The 23732-nt window shown below is 38.6% G+C and overlaps 1 protein-coding gene across 1 annotated transcript in view; it reads left to right on the plus strand.

The window, feature by feature from the left end:
* The window catches only part of rbbp6 (retinoblastoma binding protein 6), a 90579-nt gene that overhangs the window by 15196 nt on the left and 51651 nt on the right, over positions 1-23732 (plus strand). Inside the window, exons 3-4 of the mRNA XM_073061345.1 lie at positions 4258-4294; positions 22743-22787. Of these exons, the coding sequence (XP_072917446.1) occupies positions 4258-4294; positions 22743-22787 (82 nt within the window). The remainder of the gene's footprint in view (positions 1-4257; positions 4295-22742; positions 22788-23732) is intronic.

Below are 23732 nucleotides of genomic sequence, written 5' to 3' on the forward strand. Positions count from 1 at the left end.
GATCAGGATGGAGAAGTTCAGGGACCAGGTGAGATCCTCGGAAATGTGGACACCAAGGAATTTGAAGCTTTGACGCCACTACAGCTCCGTTGATGTAGATGGGGATGTGAGTGTGGCTCCTAGCATGCCTGAAGTCCGCAATGATATCATTGGTCTTCTGGGTGTTAAGGGCCAGGTTGTTGTCGGCACACCACGCGGCCAGGTGTGGACCTCATCCCTGTAGGCCCTCTCGTCATCCCCTCTGATCAGGCCAACCACTGTGGTGTCGTCTGTAAACTTGATTATGGAGTTAGAACCATGTACAGGAACGCAGTCATGGGTGAAAAGGGAATACAGAAGAGGGCTCAGCACACAGTCTTGAGGCACAGTGGTGTTCAGGGTGAGAGTGGAGTAAAAGAAGTTGTCTTAACTTAACAGACGGGTCTGTTAGTCAGAAAGTCCAAGGTCCAATTGCAGAGCGATGAGCTGATATCAAGATGGCAAAGTTTAGCGATCAGTTTGGAGGGGATCACAGTATTGAATGCCGAACTAAAGTCAATGAACAGCATTCTGATGTAAGAGTTGGGGCTGTCCAGGTGGGTCTGGGCAGAGTGAAGTGCCATGGAGATAGCGTCCTCTGTTGACCTATTGGTATGATAGGCAAATTGATGGGGGTCCAGGGTAGTGGGGAGACAAGATTTCAGATGTGGTAGAACCAGTCTCTCAAAGCACTTTGCAATGATGGGGGTGAGTGCAACTGGGCGGAAGTCATTCAGGCCCGTGGCAGTGGAATGCTTCAGCACTGGCATGATGGTGGCGATCTTGAAGCTTGTGGGGACAACTGCCTGGGCCGGGGACAGATTGAAAATGTCCTTGAAGACCCCGGCCAACTGCCCTGCACAGACTCTGAGCACGTGTCCCAAGTATTCCATCTGGACCAGATGCCTTCCGTACACCCTGCTCAGGGTGGCACCAGCATCAGAGGTGGAAAGAGAGAGTGGCAGTTCACCAGGTGGGAGATCTGCTTTGAGGGTGACCTTGTCCTCAGTCAACGCCAGCGTAGAAGTAATTGAGCTCATCAGGGAGGGAAGCAGAGCTGGCAGGGGGCACATACTAGATGGTTTGAAGTCTAATGACCTGTATGCCATGCCACGTGAGCCGGGGGTCCGAGGAGTTGAAATGCTGTTCAATTCTCTGTTTGTACATGTGTTTAGCCTGAGAGATTCCCCCCCTCAGGTTGGCCCTGGCTGAGCTGTAAGCCTCCTGGTCTCCCAGACCTGAAGGCTGAATCTCTGGCTTTGAGCGGGAGGCGAACCTCTGTTCATCCATGGTTTCTGATTGGGGAAGACTTTTATTTGTTTTTGTGGTGTCACTCTATCTACACACTTGTTGATGTGCTCAAGGACAGATTTGGTATATAAATCAATGTTAATCTGAGAGTCTGTGGTTGCATGGGCAGCAAACGCGCTCCAGTCTGTGTGCTGGAATTTGTGCTGAAGAACAGAGTCAGCACCCTATAGCCAGATCTTAATTTTATTTGCCATTTCTTTGCCCATTCTCCTAATTTGTCCAAGTCCTTCTGCAGTTTCCCTGCTTCCTCTTCAATACCTTCCCCTCCACATATATTATCTGCAAACCTGATCACAAAGCCATTGATTCTGTCATCCAAATCATTGACATCTAATGTGAAAGGATATGGCCCCACACTGTTTCCTTTGGAACACAATAGTCGCCAATAGCCAGTCAGAACAGGCTCCCTTTATTCCCACTCTTCCTCTTGTTAATTGGGCAATATGCGATCCATGCTAGCATCTTTCCTGTAATACAATTGGCTCTTAACTTGTTAATCAGCCACATATGTGACACCTTTTTAAATGCCTTCTGAAAACCCAAGTGATTCTCCTTTGTCAATTCTGTTTGTTATTTCCTCAAAGAATTCTTAACAGATCTGTCAGTAGGTAGGATTTTCCCTTAAGGAAACCATGCTGACCATGTGCCTCCAAGTACCTCAAAACCACATCCTTAACAATAGACTCTCAACATCTTCCAAACCCATGAAGTCAGGCTAACTGGCCTATCATTTCCTTTCTTTTGTCTCCCTGCTGCCTTGGAGCAACATTTGCAATTTTGCAGCCCTCTGGAACCATGCCATAATTTATTGATTTGTGAAAGGTCATTACCTCTGCATCTCTTTGGCTACCTCTCTTGGATCCACCATACTGTTCGTGTCTTTGACAGTGAAGACTGATACACAATACTTAGTTTGTCTGCCATTTCTGTAGTCCATTTACTATGTTTCTTTTTCATTTTGCAGCACTCCCATTATCTACTCTCACCTCCCTTTTACTCTTTATATGGTATAAAAAAAACTTGCTTTTCCCTTTGGTATTGTTGGCCAGTTTGCCTTCTGTGTATTTAAAAGTTTTGTAATCTTCTAACTGGCCACTAATTTTTGCTCTATTATGTGACCCCCCTCTTGATTTTATGTTTGACTTACCTTGTTAGCCACGGTTGCCTCATCCTGACTTTAGAATACTTTGGGATGTATATATCCTGTGTCTTCCGAATTGCTCCTAGAAACTCCAGCCATTGCTGCTCTGCCGGCATTCCTGCTTCCAATCAACTTTGGCTAACTCCTCTCTCATGCCTCTAATTCCCTTTACTGATATATCTGTCTAGCTTCTCCCTCTTAAATTGCAGGGTGAATTCAATTTAAGAACACACCCACTTAAGGTTTACCACAAGCTCCCTAAAGAAATTCAATTCATTACACAACACCCAATCCAGAATAGCTGATCCCCTAGTGGCTAAACCTCAAACTGCTCTATAAAGCCATCTTGTAGGCATTCTGCAGATTATCTCCCTCGGGATCCAGCACCAACCTAATTTTCCCAATCTACCTGCGTATTGAAATTCCCCATGACTATTATAACATTGCCCTTTTGACTTTCCATTTCTATCTTGTGTTGCATTTGTAGCCCACATTCTGGCTTCTGTTTTTGATTTTTGTTTACTTTTGTGTATTTTTGTTGTTGATTTGTCAAGGTGCTTCTGCCCCTAAACTGATTCTATGACTGCAGCTTTAGCCATTGGGCTCTTGGACTTGCTTTACTTGTCTCAGCAGTTCTGTGGCTGTGGACTCGCTTTGTGTCACTGGTTAATGTTAATTTGTTTACTTTTTATTGTTTGCATGATTTTTTTATACACATTGGGTGATCTTGTGTCGGGTTTTCTTTAAACTGGAAAATTAATCTCAATTGCGTATTTTATACATACTTTGGTTATAAAAATGTACTTTGAACTTCAATATGTGGCTATTTTAGATAAATGATTTCAGTATTCCAAGTTCTTACAATGTTAATCCCCAAAGATGTATTTTTAACTCCTTGGGTTTCTAGTTGATGTGGAAAAACCCAAAAATAATTTCAAAGTAAGATTCTGCCACTCAACACACACTAACATGAATTAACTCACTAACATGAATATACTTGGGATGTTGAAACCAGAATACTTGGAGAAAGCTCATAAGGTCATGGGGTATGTAGGTAAACCTCATGCAGACAGCACTAAGTCAGGATTAAACCTGGGTCTCTGACACTGAGGCAAAGTGGATTTATATCTAGAAACATAGAAAGTCTATAGCACTATACAGGCCCTTCGGCCCACGATGCTGTGCTGCACAGATACTTAATTTAGAAATTACCTATGGTTACCCATAGCTACCTATTTTTCTAAGCTCAGTGTACATATCCATGAGTCTCTTAAAAGACCCCATCGTATCCGCCTCCACCACTGTTGCCGGCAACTCATTCCATGCATTCACCACCCTCTCTTTTTTTGCCCCTGACATCTCCTGTGTACCTACTTCCAGTGCCCTCTTGTGTTAGCCATTTCAGCCCTGGGAAAAAGCCTCTGACTATTTGAAGATTTATTACCTGCAATCCATCTGTTGTCATTTAAATAACTTCATACAAGAGGATAAGGCAGCAATATTACTGAGATTTCAGCAATTGTGTTGCTAATTTAGGAACACTTTTCTCAATGAAGGTGAATTGTACTCATTTTTGCAGTTATAGACAATCTTGTTTTTAAAACTTCCATACTAACCTCAAACCTTCATAAGCTCATTGTGGCAAAACTATCCCTGAGAATTTGCACAATGTAACAAATCCCTAATTCACTTTGTTATGTATTTTGTCAGGAAATCTTTTCAGATAGTGTTGATTGCTAAATGAAAATTGAATGACTGTAACATCTTAACATATTTTTGCTTTCCAGAGATCGTTTTGAACCAACAAGTGGGACATCGAAAGCAGTATGTAAAACAAAAATACAATCTGAACCTTTCTATTGGTTGAATTTAAGTTGCACTATTTAATACATGCTAACCATAAGTCACAATGTTAATGATTTTGAGTAATTTTCAAAATGCTCAAATGACATGATATATCTGGCAAAGTAATGTTTTGTAATGCCTACCAAAATAGAGCGATCATTTTAAAACACTGTTGGATAACATTTAGTAATGGTTGTCTTATCTGCACATTAATTGTGTGTGTGACCTGATAGTGCAAGATTTAAGCACTGTATTTCATACTGAAACTGCAAATTAACATATTCAGGATTCAGTCTGTACAGATCAGTGTATGATTTTTAGAGTCTGGTTCAACAGTTTGCTATGGTGAATATGGAAGTTTCCTGTGATGTCTTGTCTTTTAGTATTGTGTGTATAGGGTATTTTGTGCATTTTCCTTCAAATAAAGAATGTTTGAAGTGTATTTTCCATTTCACATTGTATCACTCCAAGTTTTTAATGCTTTTATAGGTGTAATTTAATGGTAAAATGGGTTGCTTTACACTATAAGGCATGTGAAAACCAAGCTAGACTGCTGCAATTAAAAATGAATTGCTGAATTTTGTGCAGTTCAACAATTCCTCCTGTAATTTGTTTATAACAGTATATTTTATATTTGAGCTTAAAAAATTAAAATGTGACATGCATCTAGAATACTGTTTTTATTTTTAAAAAATCTGTTATTTTGGTTATTTTCCTTTTTCCTGGTCATAGTTTCAAAATGGAAGTTAGAAGGCTTTTGTGGTGTTCTTAACTTAAATCAGTGTATTTTTATGTATGTACTAGTATCAAGCTGGAGGTTCATACATTATGTACTTATTCTTGCTGCACACCACAGAAATCTCCTGACTTGTCAATTTAAAGCTCAGAGCTGACTGTTTTGTTATTTTGTGATCTTGATGTAAAGTTGATTTTGGTTGAGCCATATAAAATGTGGATTCCTTAAGAGATTACATTAAACTTAACTAGTCATGCACACATGGAATTACATTGTCTCCTAATAAATATATTACTGAATGCTTGATTCGATTTTCTATATCCTCACGATGAAATATAGACTGCATTAGTTTCTAATCTAATAGTTTTGTTGAGGACTTATTTTGCATTATTACCATAACAATTTTACGTGCCACATTTATTGCTTGTTAGTGCAATGGAGTAATGTTTTAAAAAGAAAAGCAATTTTTTTTATTAGACTTGAAAATGAGATCAATTAGTTTTTTTGTATCACTGACTTTATGAACAAGGCTTAGTTAGGTTTATCCATTGCAAAAATATTTAGTGCTTCATGGATGTCAACAGAGTTGTTGTGGTTTTTCACTTAAAGCTAATGATTTTAGGATGTTAGCTTTGTGGGGGGGAGGGAGAATTGGGAGTTCCATTAAGGTGGCATTGACATGTCTGAATGCCATACTGATTTTGCTGTCAAATTTCTGAGCAAGTTCCTTGTTCTTTACCATGATGGTGGAGTAGTTTAATTGTGCATTTACTAGATAAATTCTGATATTTAACTGAGGTAATGAAAACTTAATGGTGTCACAAAATAAATCAGACTGGCACTTTATATCACTTATATCAAAGCTGTAAGTGTTTAGGAGCGGTTTACTTTGAATTCCAGCATCCACTTTACAGTTTTTACCAAGGTTAAAGGGACCAACAAGTCTCTTATTTGTCATGTTGCAATATCATAACAATACTACAAGTCTGGGAAGCTTCAGAGGTGCTGTGTTAAATGAAATCGGCCACCAACCTATTAAAAATCTAACCTAGCAAAAAGCTCATCAGTTTTAAGGGGCCACAGAGGTTGAGGGAGAGAATTGCTGAGATAAGAGGCTAGCTAGTTTGACTGCCAGTGGTGAAATGAGTGAAAATCAAATGGGTGCATCAAAAATTGAGTTGTAAGACTTGAAGTAAATGAGATGAAATCTTTAATGTAAATACAAAGATAAAATTTGTTTAGCTGGTTGTAAAAGAAAACTACAAAATGATGGAAAAGTTTAACAGTTCAAGCAGCATATGTAGAAACAAGTAGTCAACGTTTTTGGGTTGTGATTGTTGGTCAGGATGTTGTTCTGACTTGAGGCTCATTAAGTTAAGATGTATCTTTATAAATGCACTTTTATTTTTATAAATTCTTCCAAGATTCTCAATTCTGCCAAGATTCTGATCTGCACCTGTTTTCTTGAAACTAGAATCAATTGTTAGTGTCCAAGTAGGCTACCAATCTGTATGTCTTCAGATGTGGGAGGAAACTGAAGCACCTGAAGGAAGACCACATCTTGAAAAATATATTTGGATAGGGTCCAAAATCAGCATTGAACCCAAGTCTCTTGCTCTGAGACTGCACAATTGCCACTCTATTACTTAACCAATTCATTGTCCCATCAACTTGTAAATCGAGGATGTGATTTAGAATAAAATACCCATAATTTTGGATATGTCTTAAGATGGAAAAATGGGGAAAGTTTGAGGAAGTAGGTTTGACAAATTAATAGATTAGTGCTTCAGTAGGTGAGAGCAGAGCTAAACAATGTCATAAAGGTGACATGTTCAAAGATTGGAGTCAGTTGAGGCACTAAATGACGAGTGATCTGGTTCATCATCTCTAGATGATTGTTGGCTGAGGCAATGATTTGGTGAAAGTGTAGTCTTAAGTGGGCTAAAGATGATTTGAAGAAAGTTCCTGTTCAGCAGACTTGAGGCCAGTGGTGTGATATTTCAGTGTGCGTGACTCAGTTTAACGACGGGTAATGAGGCCATGGTCTGGGCCCAGAGATGTTATAAAATGTGTAGACGGGTGACTGATTAACACTGGAAATGTGGAATACCACGTAGGAAGAGAAGTTGTAGCAAGTTTTGGATGGTTCTTGGAATGGAATCACGTGATGCCTCGGCCAGCTAGAAGATGATTGAGAGGCTTTGGTAAATATCATAAAAGATTGGAAGAGGAGGAAAATGGTCATACCCATACAAGATGTTTGTCATTTTGATTGTGACTGCTTTGGTACCTTACTTGGACAAAAATCTGATTGAAGGACTTTAAGTGTAGGGCTATTGTGATTTGAAAGATGGTGGTATTTTTGGGGAAGAATTAAGTTTGAACTTCATGGAGAGGTGACTGTTGTAATGTGCATGGTTATGGTTCTGTTAGAATGTATAATACCTACCGCCCACAAATTCCATGGGTACACATGGAAAAGCATTACTTTTGTTTACATAAATAAGTTGTACTGAACAGATTATATAATTCCTTCTGAGAGTTCTTCAGGTCACTAGGCCTTAGTCAAGGAGAGAGAGCAGAGAAATTGACCCTTTGGCACATCAATTTCATTTTGATCATTAGCTATGCATTTAATATTAATCATAACTATAATATTTTTATTCCTCCCATATTCTCATCAACTTCCCCCAATTTCAACCACTCGTCTATATACCATGGGTGAGATAGAATGGCCAAGTGTTCTATCATCCCATAACTTTCGGTTATGGGAGAGTTTCGGTGAACCTAGGGGAAATTTATTGGTCACAGGGAGAAATGCAAGCTCTGCTCAGATGGCACTTGATTTAACCCAGGTCTGGCACTGTATGGCAACGGTTCTATTAGCTGTACCACTGTGCTGCTCTTTGGTGTTTTAAATATGTCCTGGGTTTGATATTTTTGACATCATATTCTAAATTTGATAAGTTTTTAGAAACCTGTGTGTGTAATGTTTAATTTGTTTGATATTTGTACCATAGTCTTCCTTGCAAATACCATTTGCATATAGTTTTTTAATGCTTCAAAATTCATAGTTTTTTAAATTCTGTTTTGTCAAGATAAATCCCTTTGGTCATTGGAGCTGCAGGGGAAAGCAAAAGAAAGAGGTGTCAGACCTAGTTGCCAGACTGCAGGGAAAACTAAACGAGGTCAGTGTTGAGTAGTGATGTAGAGTAAAGGAATGTAGAGTGCATTAAACTGTGGAAGAAAACAGAAAAGGTAGATGTATTTCAGCGGAAAGGCAGTTGTTGTAGGTGGTCTCTTGTCTAAAAATCTTTCAACCATGTGAAGACTTCCCTTGATGAACTTGCTGTTCTGGATTCAGTAACTTGTAGGTCTAAAACCACATATTGCTATGTTTAAGCCTTTAACTCTGGACATTGCTTTTAGAAGTTATTTATAAATGAGGCTCAGAAACTGAAGAAATGTTTAGTCCTACTACATTTCCCCAACATTTGCTTAAATTGTATTTTCATTGAAAGTAGAATGACTAGTATAATATTCCTTTTATAGCACCAGGCCTTTATTTAGCACTTAGAGTCATAGAGCCCTAGAGAAGTACAACACAGAAACAGGCCCTTTGGCCTAACTAGTCCATGCTGAATACATTTAAACTGCCTACTTTCATCAACCTGCACTGCAGCTATAGGCCTCTGTATCTCTACAATCCATGTGAAGCACCTATCCAAACTTCTCTTAACTGTTGAAATCAAGCTTGCATAGACCACTTGTGCTGGCAGCTCATTCCACACTCTGACCTGAATGAAGAAGTTTCCCTTCATAGAACTATAGAACATTACAGCACAGAAACGGGTCTTTTGGCCCTTCTTGGCTGTGCTGAATGATTTTTCTGCCTAGTCCCACTGACCTGCACCTGGACCATATCCCTCCATACCTTTCACATCCATGTACCTTTTCGTTTTTCTTAAATGTTAAAAGTGAGCCCGCACTTACCACTTCATCTGGCAGCTCATTCCACACTCCCACTTCTCTCTGTGTAAAGAAGCCCCCCCCCATGTTCCCTTTAGACTTTTCCCCCTTCACCCTTAACCCATGCCCTCTGGTTTTTTATCCCCTACCTTCAGTGGAAAAAGCCTGCTTGCATTCACTCTATCTATACCTATCATAATTTTATATACCTGTATCAAATCTCCCCTCATTTTTCTATGCTCCAGGGAATAAAGTCCTAACCTATTCAACCTTTCACTGTAATTCAGTTTCTCAAGTCCAGGCAACATCCTTGTAAACCTTCTCTGCACTCTTTCAACCTTATTAATATCCTTCCTGTAATTCAGTGACCAAAACTGCACACAATACTCCAAATTCCGCCTCACCAATGCCTTATACAACCTCACCATAACATTCCAACTCTTATACTCAATACTTTGATTTAAAAAGGCCAATGTACCAAAAGCTCTCTTTACTACCCTATCTACCTGTGACACCACTTTTAGGGAATTTTTTATCTGTATTCCCAGGTCCCTCTGTTCTACTGCACTCCTCAGAGCCCTACCATTTACCTTGTATGTTCTACCTTGGCTTTTCCTTCCAAAGTGCCATACCTCATGTATTCAACTCCACCTGCCATTTTTCAGCCCATTTTTCCAGCTGGTCCAGATCCCTCTGCAAGCTTTGAAAACCTTCCTCACTGTCCACTACACCTCCATTCTTCGTATCCTCAGCAGATTTGCTGATCTAATTTACCACATTATCATCCAGATCATTGATATAGATGACAAATAACAATGGACACAGCACTGATTCCAGTGGTGTGCCTGGTGACTGGTGTGTCACAGGCCTCCACTCAGAGAAGCAATCCTCCACTACCACTCTCTGACTTCTCCCATTGAACCAATGTCTAATCCGATTTATTACCTCACCATGTATACCTAGCGACTGAATCTTCCTAACTAACCTCCCATGTGGAACTTTGTCAAAGGCCTTACTGAAGTCCACGTAGACAACATCCATTGCCTTCCCTTCATCCACTTTCCTGGTAACCTCCTCGAAAAACTCTTAATAGATTTGTTAAACATGACCTACCATGCACAAAGCCATGTTGACTCTCCCTAATAAATCCCTGTCTATCTAAATACTTGTAGATCCTATCTCTTAGTACTCCTTCCAATAATTTACCTACTACTGATGTCAAATTTACCGGCCTATAATTTCCCTTTTAGAGCCTCTTTTAAACAACGGAACAACATGAGTTATCATGTTCCCCTTAAACCTCTCACTTTTCACCCTTAAAATATGACCTCTGGTTGTACTACCACCCAGTGGAGAAGGCCTGCTTGCATTTACCCTATCTATACCCCTCATAATTTTGTGTATCTCTATCAAATTTCCTTTCAATCTTCTACATTCTAAAGAATACACACTCTATCTGTTCAATCTTTTTTTATAACTGGGCATCTCCAGACCTGGCAACATCCTTTCTCTGCATGTTTTCAGCCTGTTTGCATCCTGCTGTAGGTAGGTAACCAAAACTGCACCCAGTACTCCAAATTTGGTCTTGTACAGCTTCAATGTAACATTCCATCTTCATTGATTTATGAAGGTCAGTGTGCCGAAAGCTTTCTTTATGACCCTATCTACCTGTTACACCATTTGTTCTACCACACTCCTCAGTGCCCTACTGTTCACTGAATAAGACTATAAGATATAGAATTAGAATTAGATCATTTGGCCCATTGAGTCTGCTTCCCCCATGACTGATCCAATTTTCCTCTGAGCCCCAATCTCCTGCCTTCTCCCCGTATTCCCTTCATGCCCTGACCAATCAAGAATCTGTCAACCTCTGCCTTAAATAAACATAAAGCCTTTGTCTCCACCGCTGCCTGTGGCTAAGAATTCCAGATTCACCACTCTCTGGCTAAAGAAATCCCTCATCTCTGTTCTCAAAATATGATCCTCTTCAAATTCCAGATTCACCACTCTCTGGCTAAAGAAATCCCTCATCTCTGTTCTCAAAATATGATCCTCTTCACATACACTCTATCAGGGACTTTCACCATTTGATAGGTTTCAATGAAGTCACCCCTCGTTCTTATGAATTCTATTTAATACAGGCACAGAGCCATCAAATGCTCTTTATGTGACAAACCATTCAGTCCTCCCTTGCACCCTCCAGTTTCAACACAACCTCTCTAAGATGAGGGGCCCAAACCTGCTCACAATACTCCAAGTGAGACCTCACCAGTGTTCTATAAAATTTCAATATTACATCCTTGCTTTTATATTCTAGTCATCACTGTACCCTAGTTGGTCTTACTGGAAGTGCAAAACCACATACTTGTCTGTATTAAGTTCCAACTGTAGTTTTTCAGCCAGTTTTTCCAGCTGATGCAGACTCCTCCTTCAAGATGATACCCTTCCTCACTGTTCACTACACCCCCCCCCCCCCAAAAGACTTGGTATCATCGACATATTTGCTGATCCAGTTAACCACTTTATCATCCAGATCATTGATATAGAAACATAGAAACCTACAGCATATTACAGACCCTTCAGTCCATGACATTGTGCCAACCATGTAACCTCCTCTAGCAGCTGCCAAAAATTTCCCTACCACATGACCCTCTATTTTTCTAAGCTCCATGTACCTATCTAAGAGTCTATTGTGTCTGCCTTTACCACCTTCACTGGCAGTGCATTCCATGCACCCACCATTCTCTGTGTGAAAAACATACCTACTTATAATCACCTTAAAACCATGCCCCCTTGTGTTAGCCATTTCAGCCCTGGGTAAAAGTCTCTGGCTATCCACACAATCGATGCCTCTCATCGTCTTATACACCTCTTGTCAGGTCACCTCTCGCCCTCTGTCGCTCCAAGGCGAAAAATCCAAGTTAACTCATTCTCAAGGGATGCTCTCCAATCCAGGCAACTGTCTTGTAGATCTCTGCACTCTCTATAGTATCCCCATCATAATGAGGTTGCCAGAACTGAACACAGTACTCCCAAGTGGGGTCTAGCTAAGGTCGTGTGTAGTTGTAACATTACTTCATGGCTCTTGAATTAAATCCCACGAATGATGATGGCAAACACACCTTCTTAACAACACCGTCAACCTGCACAGCAGCTTTGAATGCCCTTTGGACACCGCCCCAAGATCTCGCTAATCCTCCACACTGCCAAGTATCTTACCATTAATATTATATTCTGTCTTCAAATTTGACCTACCAAGATGAGCCACTTCATACTGATCTTGGTTGAACTCCATCTGCCACTTCTCAGCACAGTTCTGCATCCTATGGATGTCACATGTAACCTGACAACCCTCCAGACCATCCATGACACCCCCACTTTTGTGTCATCAGCAAATTTACTTGCCCATCCTTGTACTTACTCATCCAGGTCATTTAAAAAATTACAATGAGGAGGGCTCCCAGAACAGATCACTAGTCACTGTTGTTCATGTGGGATGCGAACCATCCACAACCACACTTTGCCTTCTGTGGTCAAGCCAATTCTAGATCTGCAAAGCAAGGTGTCCTTGGATCCCATGCCTCCTTACCTTCTGAATGAGCCTTGAGCGAACCTTATCAAATGCCTCCCTGCATCCATATACAGTGGAATGCAAAAGTTTGGGCACCCATGGTCAAAATTTCTGTTACTCCATCCTTTACAGTTTCAAAATAACAAAAAAGGAAAATGGCCTGAAGCAGAAGTTCGGGCACCCTGCATGGTCAGTACTTAGTAACACCCCCTTTTGGCAAGTATCACAACTTGTAAATGCTTTCTGTAACCAGCTAAGAGTCTTTGAATTCTTGTTTGGGGGATTTTTGCCCATTCTTCCTTGCAAAAGGCTTCTAGTTCTGTGAGATTCTTGGGCCGTCTTGCATGCACTGCTCTTTTGAGGTCTCCACAGATTTTCGATGATGTTTAGGTCAGAGGACTGTGAGGGCCATGGCAAAACCTTCAGCTTGCGCCTCTTGAGGTAGTCCATTGTGGATTTTGAGGTGTATTTAGGATCATTATCCTGTTGTAGGAACCATCTTTGCATCTTCAGCTTTTTTTCCCAGACAGTGTGATGTTTGCTTCCAGAATTTGCTGGTATTTAATTGAATTTATTCTTCCCTCTACCAGTGACATTGGCTGCAACACAAGCCCAAAGCATGATTGATCACCCCTGTGCTTAACAGTTGGAGAGGTGTTCATGAAATTCTGCACCCTTTTTTCCCCAAACATACGTTTGCTCATTGCGGCCAAAAAGTTCTATTTTAATTTCATCAATCCACAGGACTTGTTTCCAAAATGCATCAGGCTTGTTTAGATGTTCTTTGCAAACTTATGATGCTGAATTTTGTGAGGACACAGGAAAGGTTTTCTTCTGATGACTTTTCCACGAAGGTCATATTTGCGCAGGTGTCGCTGCTAAATCTTCCTGAAGGTCTTTTGCAGTGAAAAATACATAAATGATCTGGATGATGGGGTGGTAAATTGGATTAGTAAGTATGCAGATGATACTAAGATAGGTGGCGTTGTGGATAATGAATTAGGTTTTCAAAGCTTGCAGAGAGATTTAGGCCAGTTAGAAGAGTGGGCTGAAAGATAGCAGATGGAGTTTAATGCTGATAAGTGTGAGGTGCTACATTTTGGTAGGAATAATCCAAATAGGACATGCATGGTAAATGGTAGGGCATTGAAGAATACAGTAGAACAGAGTGATCTAGGAATAATGGTGCACCGTTCCCTGAAGGTGGAATCTCATGTGGATAGGGTGGTGGTGAAAGCTTTTGGTATGCTGGCCTTTATAAATCAGAGCATTGAGTACAGGAGTTGGGATGTAATGTTAAAATTGTACAAGGCATTGGTCAGGCCGAATTTGGAGTATTGTGTGCAGTTCTGGTCACCGAGTTATAGGAAAGATGTCAACAAAATAGAGAGAGTACAGAGGAGATTTACTAGAATGTTGCCTGGGTGTCAGCACCTAAGTTACAGGGAAAGATTGAACAAGTTAGGTCTTTATTCTTTGGAGCGTAGAAGGTTGAGGGGGGACTTGATAGAGGTATTTAAAATTATGAGGGGGATAGATCGAGTTGATGTGGATAGGCTTTTTCTGTTGAGAGTAGGGGAGATTCAAACAAGAGGACATGATTTGAGAGTTAGGGGGCAAAAGTTTAAGGGTAACACGGGGAATTTCTTCACTCAGAGAGTGGTAGCTGTGTGGAATGAGCTTCCAGTAGAAGTGGTAGAGGCAGGTTCGGTATTGCCATTTAAAGTAAAATTGGATAGGTATATGGACAGGAAAGGAATGGAGGGTTATGGGCTGAGTACGGGCCAGTGGGACTAGGTGAATGTAAGCGTCGGCATGGACTAGAAGAGCCGAGATGGTCTATTTCCGTGCTGTAATTGCTATATGGTTTTATGATGCATAAGACCTATTAATTAGCATGTTTTTTATTCAAAAAGAAATCTGATGCTGAAATTTAGAAACAGCAGAAGATTTTCATAATGTCAAAGGTGATTATATGAAACCAGATGGTGCAAACTGATCTTTGAGGGGCAGTGAGGGTAGTAAGTGCAGGATGATCAGAGTCCTTTCTTGTGTTGGCTATAGATAATGCAAATGCCAGTGGTTGTCACAGAGCAAGGGGAAAGGCCTGCCATCAAACACCTATAACATATTCAATTTATTTGCTCCTCAATCTTGTCAATTGTGCTGGGGCAATTTACAAAGCCAGTTAAACAACCAATGTGCATGTCACTGATATTTGGCAGGAAATCAAAGCGTCCTGCATATGAAGCAATCTGCATATGGATAGTATTAGAGATGAGATTGCTGGAGTTGAGAGGCTGCATCTCTACAACTTTTGTCTCTTTTATTTTTAAAATGTACTTAGTGTTCTTCGATTTAGGAATGTCATAGCATTCACAGATGTTTAAAAAACACTTTGGACAGCTTTTAATCCAGGAATGCATTCCTGGGATGTCTGAATTTTTCATCCTTTTCCAGTTAGCCCCTGTTGCAGTGGATTATTGCGGCAGTTTTGTTTCTGGAATATTAGTATTGAACACCTGATGGTGATTAATCTTTATTTTTGAGCCTGGGCATTTATATAAAAAAAAGTAGAATTGCTTGCAGATTGGGCAACTTATGACAAGTAGAAATATCAAATGTTGCACTGCCTAACCAGCTGAGTTTTCCTCGTGCTTTCTATTTGTGTTCCATATTTTAACTGTTTTTAATTTTTATTGATTTTCATTCATTGGAAGTTGTTTTTAAAATGCATTTTTATTAATGGTTTGGTTTTTCAATAGTGTAATGTTTAAAAATTATTTTAAGTGCTTGAATTACTCAGTTGTGAAATTGAGTGTTTCCCTGTGATGGAGATACTCTGAACCATTTGGAATATACCTAGGTAGAAATAGGTCGTCAAATGTAGAAAGGCTGTTCTTCAGTGGACAGTCATATATTGATGCAGACCAGGTGACCATCCTGTGAGCAGGATGCAACCTGTGGACCATAAATAGTCAATTGCTGCTGCAGCATCATGTAGTTTAGAATACCTTATTTTGGAAGAAGGTATTTAAAGAATTAATTACTAATTGATCTAAACTGCTGTAACAGGAAACTGAAATCAGATGGAGGTTCCTGTTTGTCTGATGACTTCATTGAGGTGTTTCTCGCCTCATCATCATCTTTATTTCCTGTACCTATGATCATGTCCTGTTCTATCATCAGATGGAGGTTATAGAGCAGGATTCTTGGATGTTGGCTGAAAGTGTGTAGGGAAAGGTTGCTGATGGGGAGCGGCTATCACAATGTGTTAACTAGGCTGAATTGCTTTTTATGCTAGGGCCCGGTGTAAGTAGCTAACCCAGTTTAAAGTTGTAATTCAGCATTTTGGTGTTTGCTAGACCACATTGGAAGCTACCTTCGATCAGCCCCATTGTTGAAACATCTTGAACTATTATCCATGGTCTGGATTAAATCCTACAATAGAAAAATTTAAATATGAATAAATCTAGTATGAAAAACTGTGGTAGTAACTATTCAGCTTTTAACTATTAAACCTGTGATTTACTACTATCTTTAAGGAAAGGAAATCTGTCCTTCCAGGTAAAGAAATTTTAATTGTTTCAAGTGACATGATTGCTACGGGGAAGGCCAATATTGTTTTTGCCAGTTGCTCTTTGAACTTGTATGTATATGGCATTAACCGGGTGGTGGTGAGTCAAATACAAGGACAGCAGATTCCTTTGTCAACAATTCCCTCATAACTTTGCAGTTATGCTGATTGTATTATGGTGTTTGAGTTTATCTGTTAGCAACAGTAGAATTGAAATTATTTTGGGACGTATTGTCATTAAAAAAAAAACAACATGAAAATTAGCCCTGTAGCCCAACTGGTCCATGCCAACCCTAGCATCCTCCTGATGCCCAGGTTCAACCCATAACCCTCCAAGTTGCTCCCATCATGCACCTATCCAAATGATGCATTTCTACCCACTGACTGACAGCTCAGACCAGATACTCACTAACTCTGTGTAAGCAAGTTTACCTCTCAAGTCTTAAATCTCTTGTATTTGTGCTTTCTAGTTTTGGACACTTCCAACTCCTGAGAAAAAAACTATGAGCATCCATCTTATGTACTGCACCAGATTTATAGACTTCTGAGATAATCCCTTATTCTCCTATGGAATAAAGATTCACCGTGGCCAACTCTCACTGTAATTCAGACAGCATCCTCATAAATCTCTGCTGTATCCTTGTCACTGACTGCAACGTAATTTTCCCTAACCTAAACTGGATGCCCTCACTGATGAAGGCTAGCATGCTAATAACACCTTCTTCACGAGCCTGCCTGCTTACACAGCCACTTACTGTGAACAGTGCACTTAGACTCCCTGGGCACTCTCTTCCACAACACTCGCCTGTGTCCTGCCAGTCAGTCAACAAGTCCTACCTTGGTTTCAATGTCCAAAGTGCATCACCTCACACTTGTCCAAGTTTAAATCTAGTTGCCATTCCTCAGCCAATCTCCCTAATTCATCAGTCATAATCTGTTTGCAGTTCATTGTACTGCTCCAGTATCAGTAAGACACCTAATTTTAGCAAATTTGTTAAGCACATCTTGGTTTCATTTGGCCATGACTGGATAGCATCCAATTATTAAGTTATTAATTCTGCAATTTCATAGAGGACTAATGATATCTCTGGTTTGGTTAGCTCTTGTTCCTGAATATTCTCTAGTTGTGATTTGGATTTTTTGTATAGGGTGTCATTCCCACTCCTGGAAATTCTTGCTCTATTTGGAGCTGGTGCTGCCTGTCTTTGATTTTGGGATCTGGTGCCTGTACAGCCATTTTAAAAGCTATTTCTTAAACATTGATTAAAATTCTAAACATTAGTTTGTACATACTTCAAAACTGGAATGTTCCTTGCCATTTTATCATTGTTAAAATTGACTGCGCTAACAGGGCATGTAATCCTCGACTCCAAAACAGGCGTTATGCAGCTTACGTCATTCTATGGGTGAAGTTGGTGCAATTGAGTATACCTGGTCTCTGTCAAATATCTTCCCTTGTTATTTCAAGAAAGTTCATAATGGTAACATCCAGACTGTAGACAGGACCTGTATCAGGATCTGTTGCTGCTAACATGGATGCTGAATTGTGTGAAAGCAGCTTAAATAAAACTTCTTTGCCATGAAGAATGCTGTCTGTGTCTAGCACATTGATAATCTGTTCCTTCAAAAGAAGGCTGTGTCATTGCCCTCCCAATTAAGTGTACATTTAATGCGGTAGCATCTACTAGGTTACCGTTCAATTGTTTTTAGATTGATAACACTTTTTCAAATATTAACAATTGAAAATAAGTTTTTAAAGTTGCTAGATACGTAGTTTCACAGTGAAAACATTCATTTACAGGTTATTGCTAACTTGCAAGGATACTAGCCAGCAAACAAGGAATTGTAATAATCGCTTACATCTGTAACTGTTGAACTTTAATATTTTCAGGTTAGTGTTAATGGGGAATGCCTAGGCAGATAAATTGGTTTAAGGTGAGAGTGAGCAAATTTTATTGAAGTACAGGCCCTCCTATAATGAGCAAGCATTGAATATGGAACAACAAACCTGACTAAGCAAGATGCCAACAACTATATGTTGAGTATTCCTTATCTAAAATACTTGGGGCTGAAAGAGTTTTGGATTTTGGAATAGCTTGGGATCGCTATTGTTTCTGATCTGAATTTAAATGCTACCGGTAAGCAGTCTTTGTCTTATACTTGTTCATCATGTATACTTGTGCAACATGTTAGATTTTCATCAGTGAAGATATAGTCAAACTCATCAATGACTTGCACTGCTGCTTCGTGATCAGCAGTCACTTTATCACCACAAATCTTAAAAAAAATTAATGCAGTGGCTTAAATTGCTGCAGTCAGAATATTCACAATTACCTTCAATTTTCCGTTCAACGTGATTTTTGTTTGTTTCATGATCAGCATACCATTAAGCAGCATATGTTCATTTCGCTGACAAATCCACTCTTTCAATACACTATTGAGATCTTAATTTTTTTATCCAGTGCATTTCTATTCTTTATTAACTTCTGTTCATTACATGTATGCGGTCACTTCTCAGAACATGTCTGTAGTGCACAGTGACCTGTGTATCACCTGGGAACCTTCGCAGCACCTTACGGAATTTTCCATTTGTGACATCATGTCACTGCTCAAAAATTCAGATTTCGAAGGTTTACATATTATGAAATTTTGGATAAGGGTTACTCAACCTGTTTTAGTTGTTATGTGTAAATCTTGGAACGTGACATACATTACGAAACAACACCAATCTTCGGTAAAATTTTAATCTTGTTAATCTTTTACTAGATAATACAGGTTAATCTATGCTAGACCATAGTTGGCCAGTTTGAGAAAAGTCAATAGATCAGTTGTTCATGAAGTATCAAGGGGACTTGAAATGTCATTATGAAAGTGTCAAGTGTTCTGCATGAAAGAATCTAGCAATGCAGCATTCTGCTACTGTTCTGAATGAATGAATTAAAATTCAGGAAGAAAAGGATTCTTGAATGCCCAATTACATCAACGTGTTCAAGATTGCGTTGCGAAGGTGACAGGATAAATCGAAAGCTGTATGCTTGAAGACAATCCACAATGCTTTCAAAGTGTTGCCTATCATGTATGTATTTACAATGCATTTTTCTGAAGCCATAAATGAGGCATTTTACAGTGTTGGAGCATCAGGTCCATAAGCCCTTTATTCCAACTACGTGACACTTCTATATTTTTGACAATATTTTTTCAAAATGAAGCTATTTTACTATTTTGGATTTGGCAGCATTCTAGATTCTGTGTCCTTAATGCATAAATAAATATTTCTGATTTATCTGTGATACCTGCAGGCAAGTTCTCTATTATTGCTTCATTAATCATTCATTCCTTAAACTAAAATTGACTTGAGAGAAAATGTTTTGTCCTTATCCCATTTGTTATTCCCATAATTGGGTGTCGTCTTAGCAAATCTTCACTCTCTCATGTACATTTCCTGTAATATGCCACAATCAGTCTACAGCATTCTACATGAATTAAAAAAAACTAATACTAAATCTTTCTTTGTATCATTTTTCCATCCAAAGTGGAAAGATGATTCCAACTTTCATAATAATGCTTGACTTTGTATATCCTTTAGCAATCTGCACAAAAATGTGCCTTTCAGTTTACAGAAGAATGTGTGGACCATCAAACTGCCATTCTACTCATTCAGATTTAGTCTCATCAGCTCTCCAACCTATTTGCACTCAGGGCAGTCTACAACAGCCAGTTAACCTATGAACCAATAAACCTGGGGATGCTGGACCACCCAGAGAAAATAGCGAGTTCATTACCCTTAACTCCTTAACTTTTAATGTAAATGCCTTTTCCCATTAAGTCAAGCAGTAGTGTCTCCATTTAACTTTTGCATTAGCCTGTATCTTCTGCTTATTGCTTTTTCCTATTATGTTATTTCAATCCTTTATGTATTAATTCCTGATTCTCAAGACCGTACTTGCTTTTGTTCAGGTGCAAAACAAATATTAAGTGGATCTGCAAGGCTCCAACCATAGAAATTTTAAAAAAAATTTTAGTCACTTCAGATTTGCAAATGCAACAGTACCTATTATTGAGACATTTAAGTGATTGAATGAAAATACTTCCATCAGTCTGTGCAAGAAGAAATTATTTTAATTCCTACAGCACATTTTACCCTCAGGAACTTTTAAGAATCTTGTTTTGGTCTGAATGTAACATTACCTGAACTTTATCTGAGATAAATGACCTTTTAAGATCAAATAATTTGTCCAAAAGTACAGAAATAAGTGGTCAACCTAGACTTTGAGCAATTGAAGCTAAATAACCAGTTGATATTTTAATATTGTAAATGAACAATTTTATCACTATTGTTTGGTGTTGACTTTATCATTGGGTTACAAGGAAGGGCCCTAATGCTTTAAACTGTGCTCTTCCTTAATAATAACCAAAATCATAAATCGAGAGGTGCAGAGAAAAAAAAACAAATGGGTCTTATTGGTTTAAGTTTAAAAGGTAGTTTCAGTCCAGCTGCCAAAATATTTACCACTGTAATTAAAAATAAATGTGTTGTTTATTAATTGCTATTTTGTCAATGTTTTAAATATATTTAGAAATTTGAATTAGAAGTGGCACAGTAATCATTACAATGTATTTTATGCAAAATTTTAATCTTTTTCGGAATGCTCCAAGGTGAAGAGAAAAATAGCTAACTAGCATATATAGTCAAGTCACTTTTATTGTCAATTCGACCATAACTGCTGGTACAGTACATAGTAAAAATGAGACAATGTTTTTCAGGACCATAGTGTTACATGACACAGTACAAAAACTAGACTGAACCTGTCAGCTTTTAAATTCCTCATTCTTCTTGTCCATATTAATAGAAATTGCGCATTTCAACATCAGCAGTGATTGCACTTTGCAGCTAATTTTGAAACACTGCCTTCATATCTCCAATATTTTCTATATTCCACCCTAATCTGCTTTCCAAATAACTCTAATGTTCCCTATGCAAAATTAAAAAATATATATTATAAGTTATTAGGTTGCGTGACTTAATGGGAGACTATACAGAATTTACCTGTGCTTTTCTACGCAGGTCAAATAGGAAAAGTTGATGTTTTAGAAATTTCATTTAATTCCTCTGTTGTTTTCCCCCACTATAAATAATTCTGTCCTGTTTTGTCACCTTCCAGGTGATTATCCATGCTGCAGAGGTATTCCAGTGTTGCAAATAGGTCTACAATTATCCTTAGAACATTCTCTCCTTCTCCTTGTTGTATCACAAACTGTTTTAACCAAAACTGTTAATTTTATTTGTCATGTTGGACTTGAGTATCTTGAGTGTTTTTGTCTTTATTTCAGGTGTTAACATCAGCAATGCTTTTCACTAGGCTCATGGTTTATAATGCAGTGGTCATTGTCATAGTGCATCTGGAACACTATTCTTGCATATCAATTCCCATCATTAAGTCTTGTGGATTTGGATATAAAAGTACTTGGTTTTTTCAAGATTATTCATTGTGACCATTTTCAGCCTACCTTGATTGCTTGACATACAAAAAGATAAAGCTCTTGCGCGTACAAAACTTTACTGTGAAAACTCATTGTGTTAGATTTTAAATCAATTAAGTAATAGGTTGAGTAATACTTAATCACTATTTTAATTTCTGCTTGGATTTTTTTCATATCCAAAGCAGCTTTAAAACTTTGCTCAAAGCATGCTTTTTTCATTGTATTGCATAACTGAAAATTCAATTTAGTGTAAACATTCTTGCTTCCTTTGGTTTTTGTTTTCTATAAGCCACACTTCAAATTCTTCTGTGCTGAAGCAACTGTATTGATTCACTTGCTGCATAAGATTTGGGAGCAGAAGTAGGCCATTCAGCCTATTGAGTCTGCTCCACCATTTCATTATGGCTGATCCAGGATCCCACTCAACCCCATACCCCTTCTTGCCATATCCTTTGGTGCTTTGGCCAATCAGGAAGCTTATCAATTTCTACTCTAAATACACCCACAGACTTGTCCTCCACTACAATCTGTGGCACAGCAGTCCACAGATTCACTACTCTGGCTAAAAAATTCGTCTTTACTTCTGTTCTAAAAAGTCACCCCTCAATTTTGAGGCTGTGCCCTCTAGTTTTAGATACCCCTGCATCCTCTCCACATCCACCCTATCTAATCCTTTCAACATTCAGTAGACTTCAATGAGGGCCCTCCCCCACATTCTTTTAAATTCCAATGAATACAGGCCCAAAGCTGTGAAACTCTCCTTGTGTATTAACCCCTTCATTCCCAGAATCATCCTTGTGGATCTTCTCTGGACTCTACAATTTCAACACATCCTATCTGGATAAGGGGCTCAAAACTGTTGACTATACTCCAAGCATAAGAGTTGAACTTCTGCTGTGATGAAAATTTCTATTGAAGTGCACTGCTGTGTAGTTTTTTTCTTGTGTTCGATGCACACACACACACATATATATGCATTTTATGTCAGATGAGTTTGTAACAGAAAATTTAGTGACCAGGCTATCTATTTGGGTAAAAATATGTGCCTTATCATGGTTTAAATGTGAATGTCTGTATTTAATTCCATTAACAGATTGATGACTCTGGAACCTCTATCTCACTGGCCCAGCTTACAAAGGTAGAAAATGTTTTTTTTGTTGTTGTTAGTGGTGATCTTTTTCCTGCAAATTCAGTTCATTATGATTTAATTGTATTAATCAATCTTCTAATCTGTATTGTGATATGTTACACAGCAAATTTTCTTCAATGCCTTGTATTACGTTGTGTTGTGTTATATGTGCAAATGCATCATTTATTTTGTCACTAAAGAATTTGTAATTGTGTGTACATGTTAATAATGGAGCATTATATATTATGAATATCCTGTAAAGAGTGAATGAATTCGAGGTAATGGATGGGGAGTAGTCCCTTGTTAGACTTACCTGACTACTGCAGTATTCATCTATTTTGGTTAGTTTTGAAAATACAAGTTAAGCCTTGCCTTAATGTTGTCTTTTTAATTTGAAATGTGATTATTAAGCTGGTTATTCACCTTTGGCTTTAAATACTTTGCCAATAAAGGTGTTAGAAGAATGAAAAAGCCTGAATCACTGGATTCAGTGATTGAAATGAAGGTTTACCTTTTGCATAATCAAATCCATGTATAGCTGTAAATAAGACTGTTATCACTGCAACATATCCAAGAATTGAAAGCTTCTGTGATGTCATTGAAAGTATAAATTCTGTGTGTAATCTTTATCTGATTTTTAAAGGAATGTCAATATAGTCAAATAAATCAATTTATTAAGTGTATGGCAATCCCCAGTGTTGTACTCATCCATCTTAGATTTGATCATGTAAATGTAAAACACTAAATACAATAAAATTTATTTTCTCTAAGACCATATGTTGGAGAGGATGTATATGGGTAATCATTTGTTTGAACACAGACTGTAAACCAATGTGAAATTCGTTTGCTGACTCTATGTAGTTGATTCATAGGAAGGGGCATGTATTATGTTTGCAGATGCTTGTGGCATAGGGTTTATAAAGATATACATTTCAATTACTGTTTAGTGTGTTT

The sequence above is a fragment of the Hemitrygon akajei genome, chromosome 11, assembly GCF_048418815.1.
Source record: "Hemitrygon akajei chromosome 11, sHemAka1.3, whole genome shotgun sequence".
In the NCBI taxonomy this organism is placed as follows: Eukaryota; Metazoa; Chordata; class Chondrichthyes; order Myliobatiformes; family Dasyatidae; genus Hemitrygon; species Hemitrygon akajei.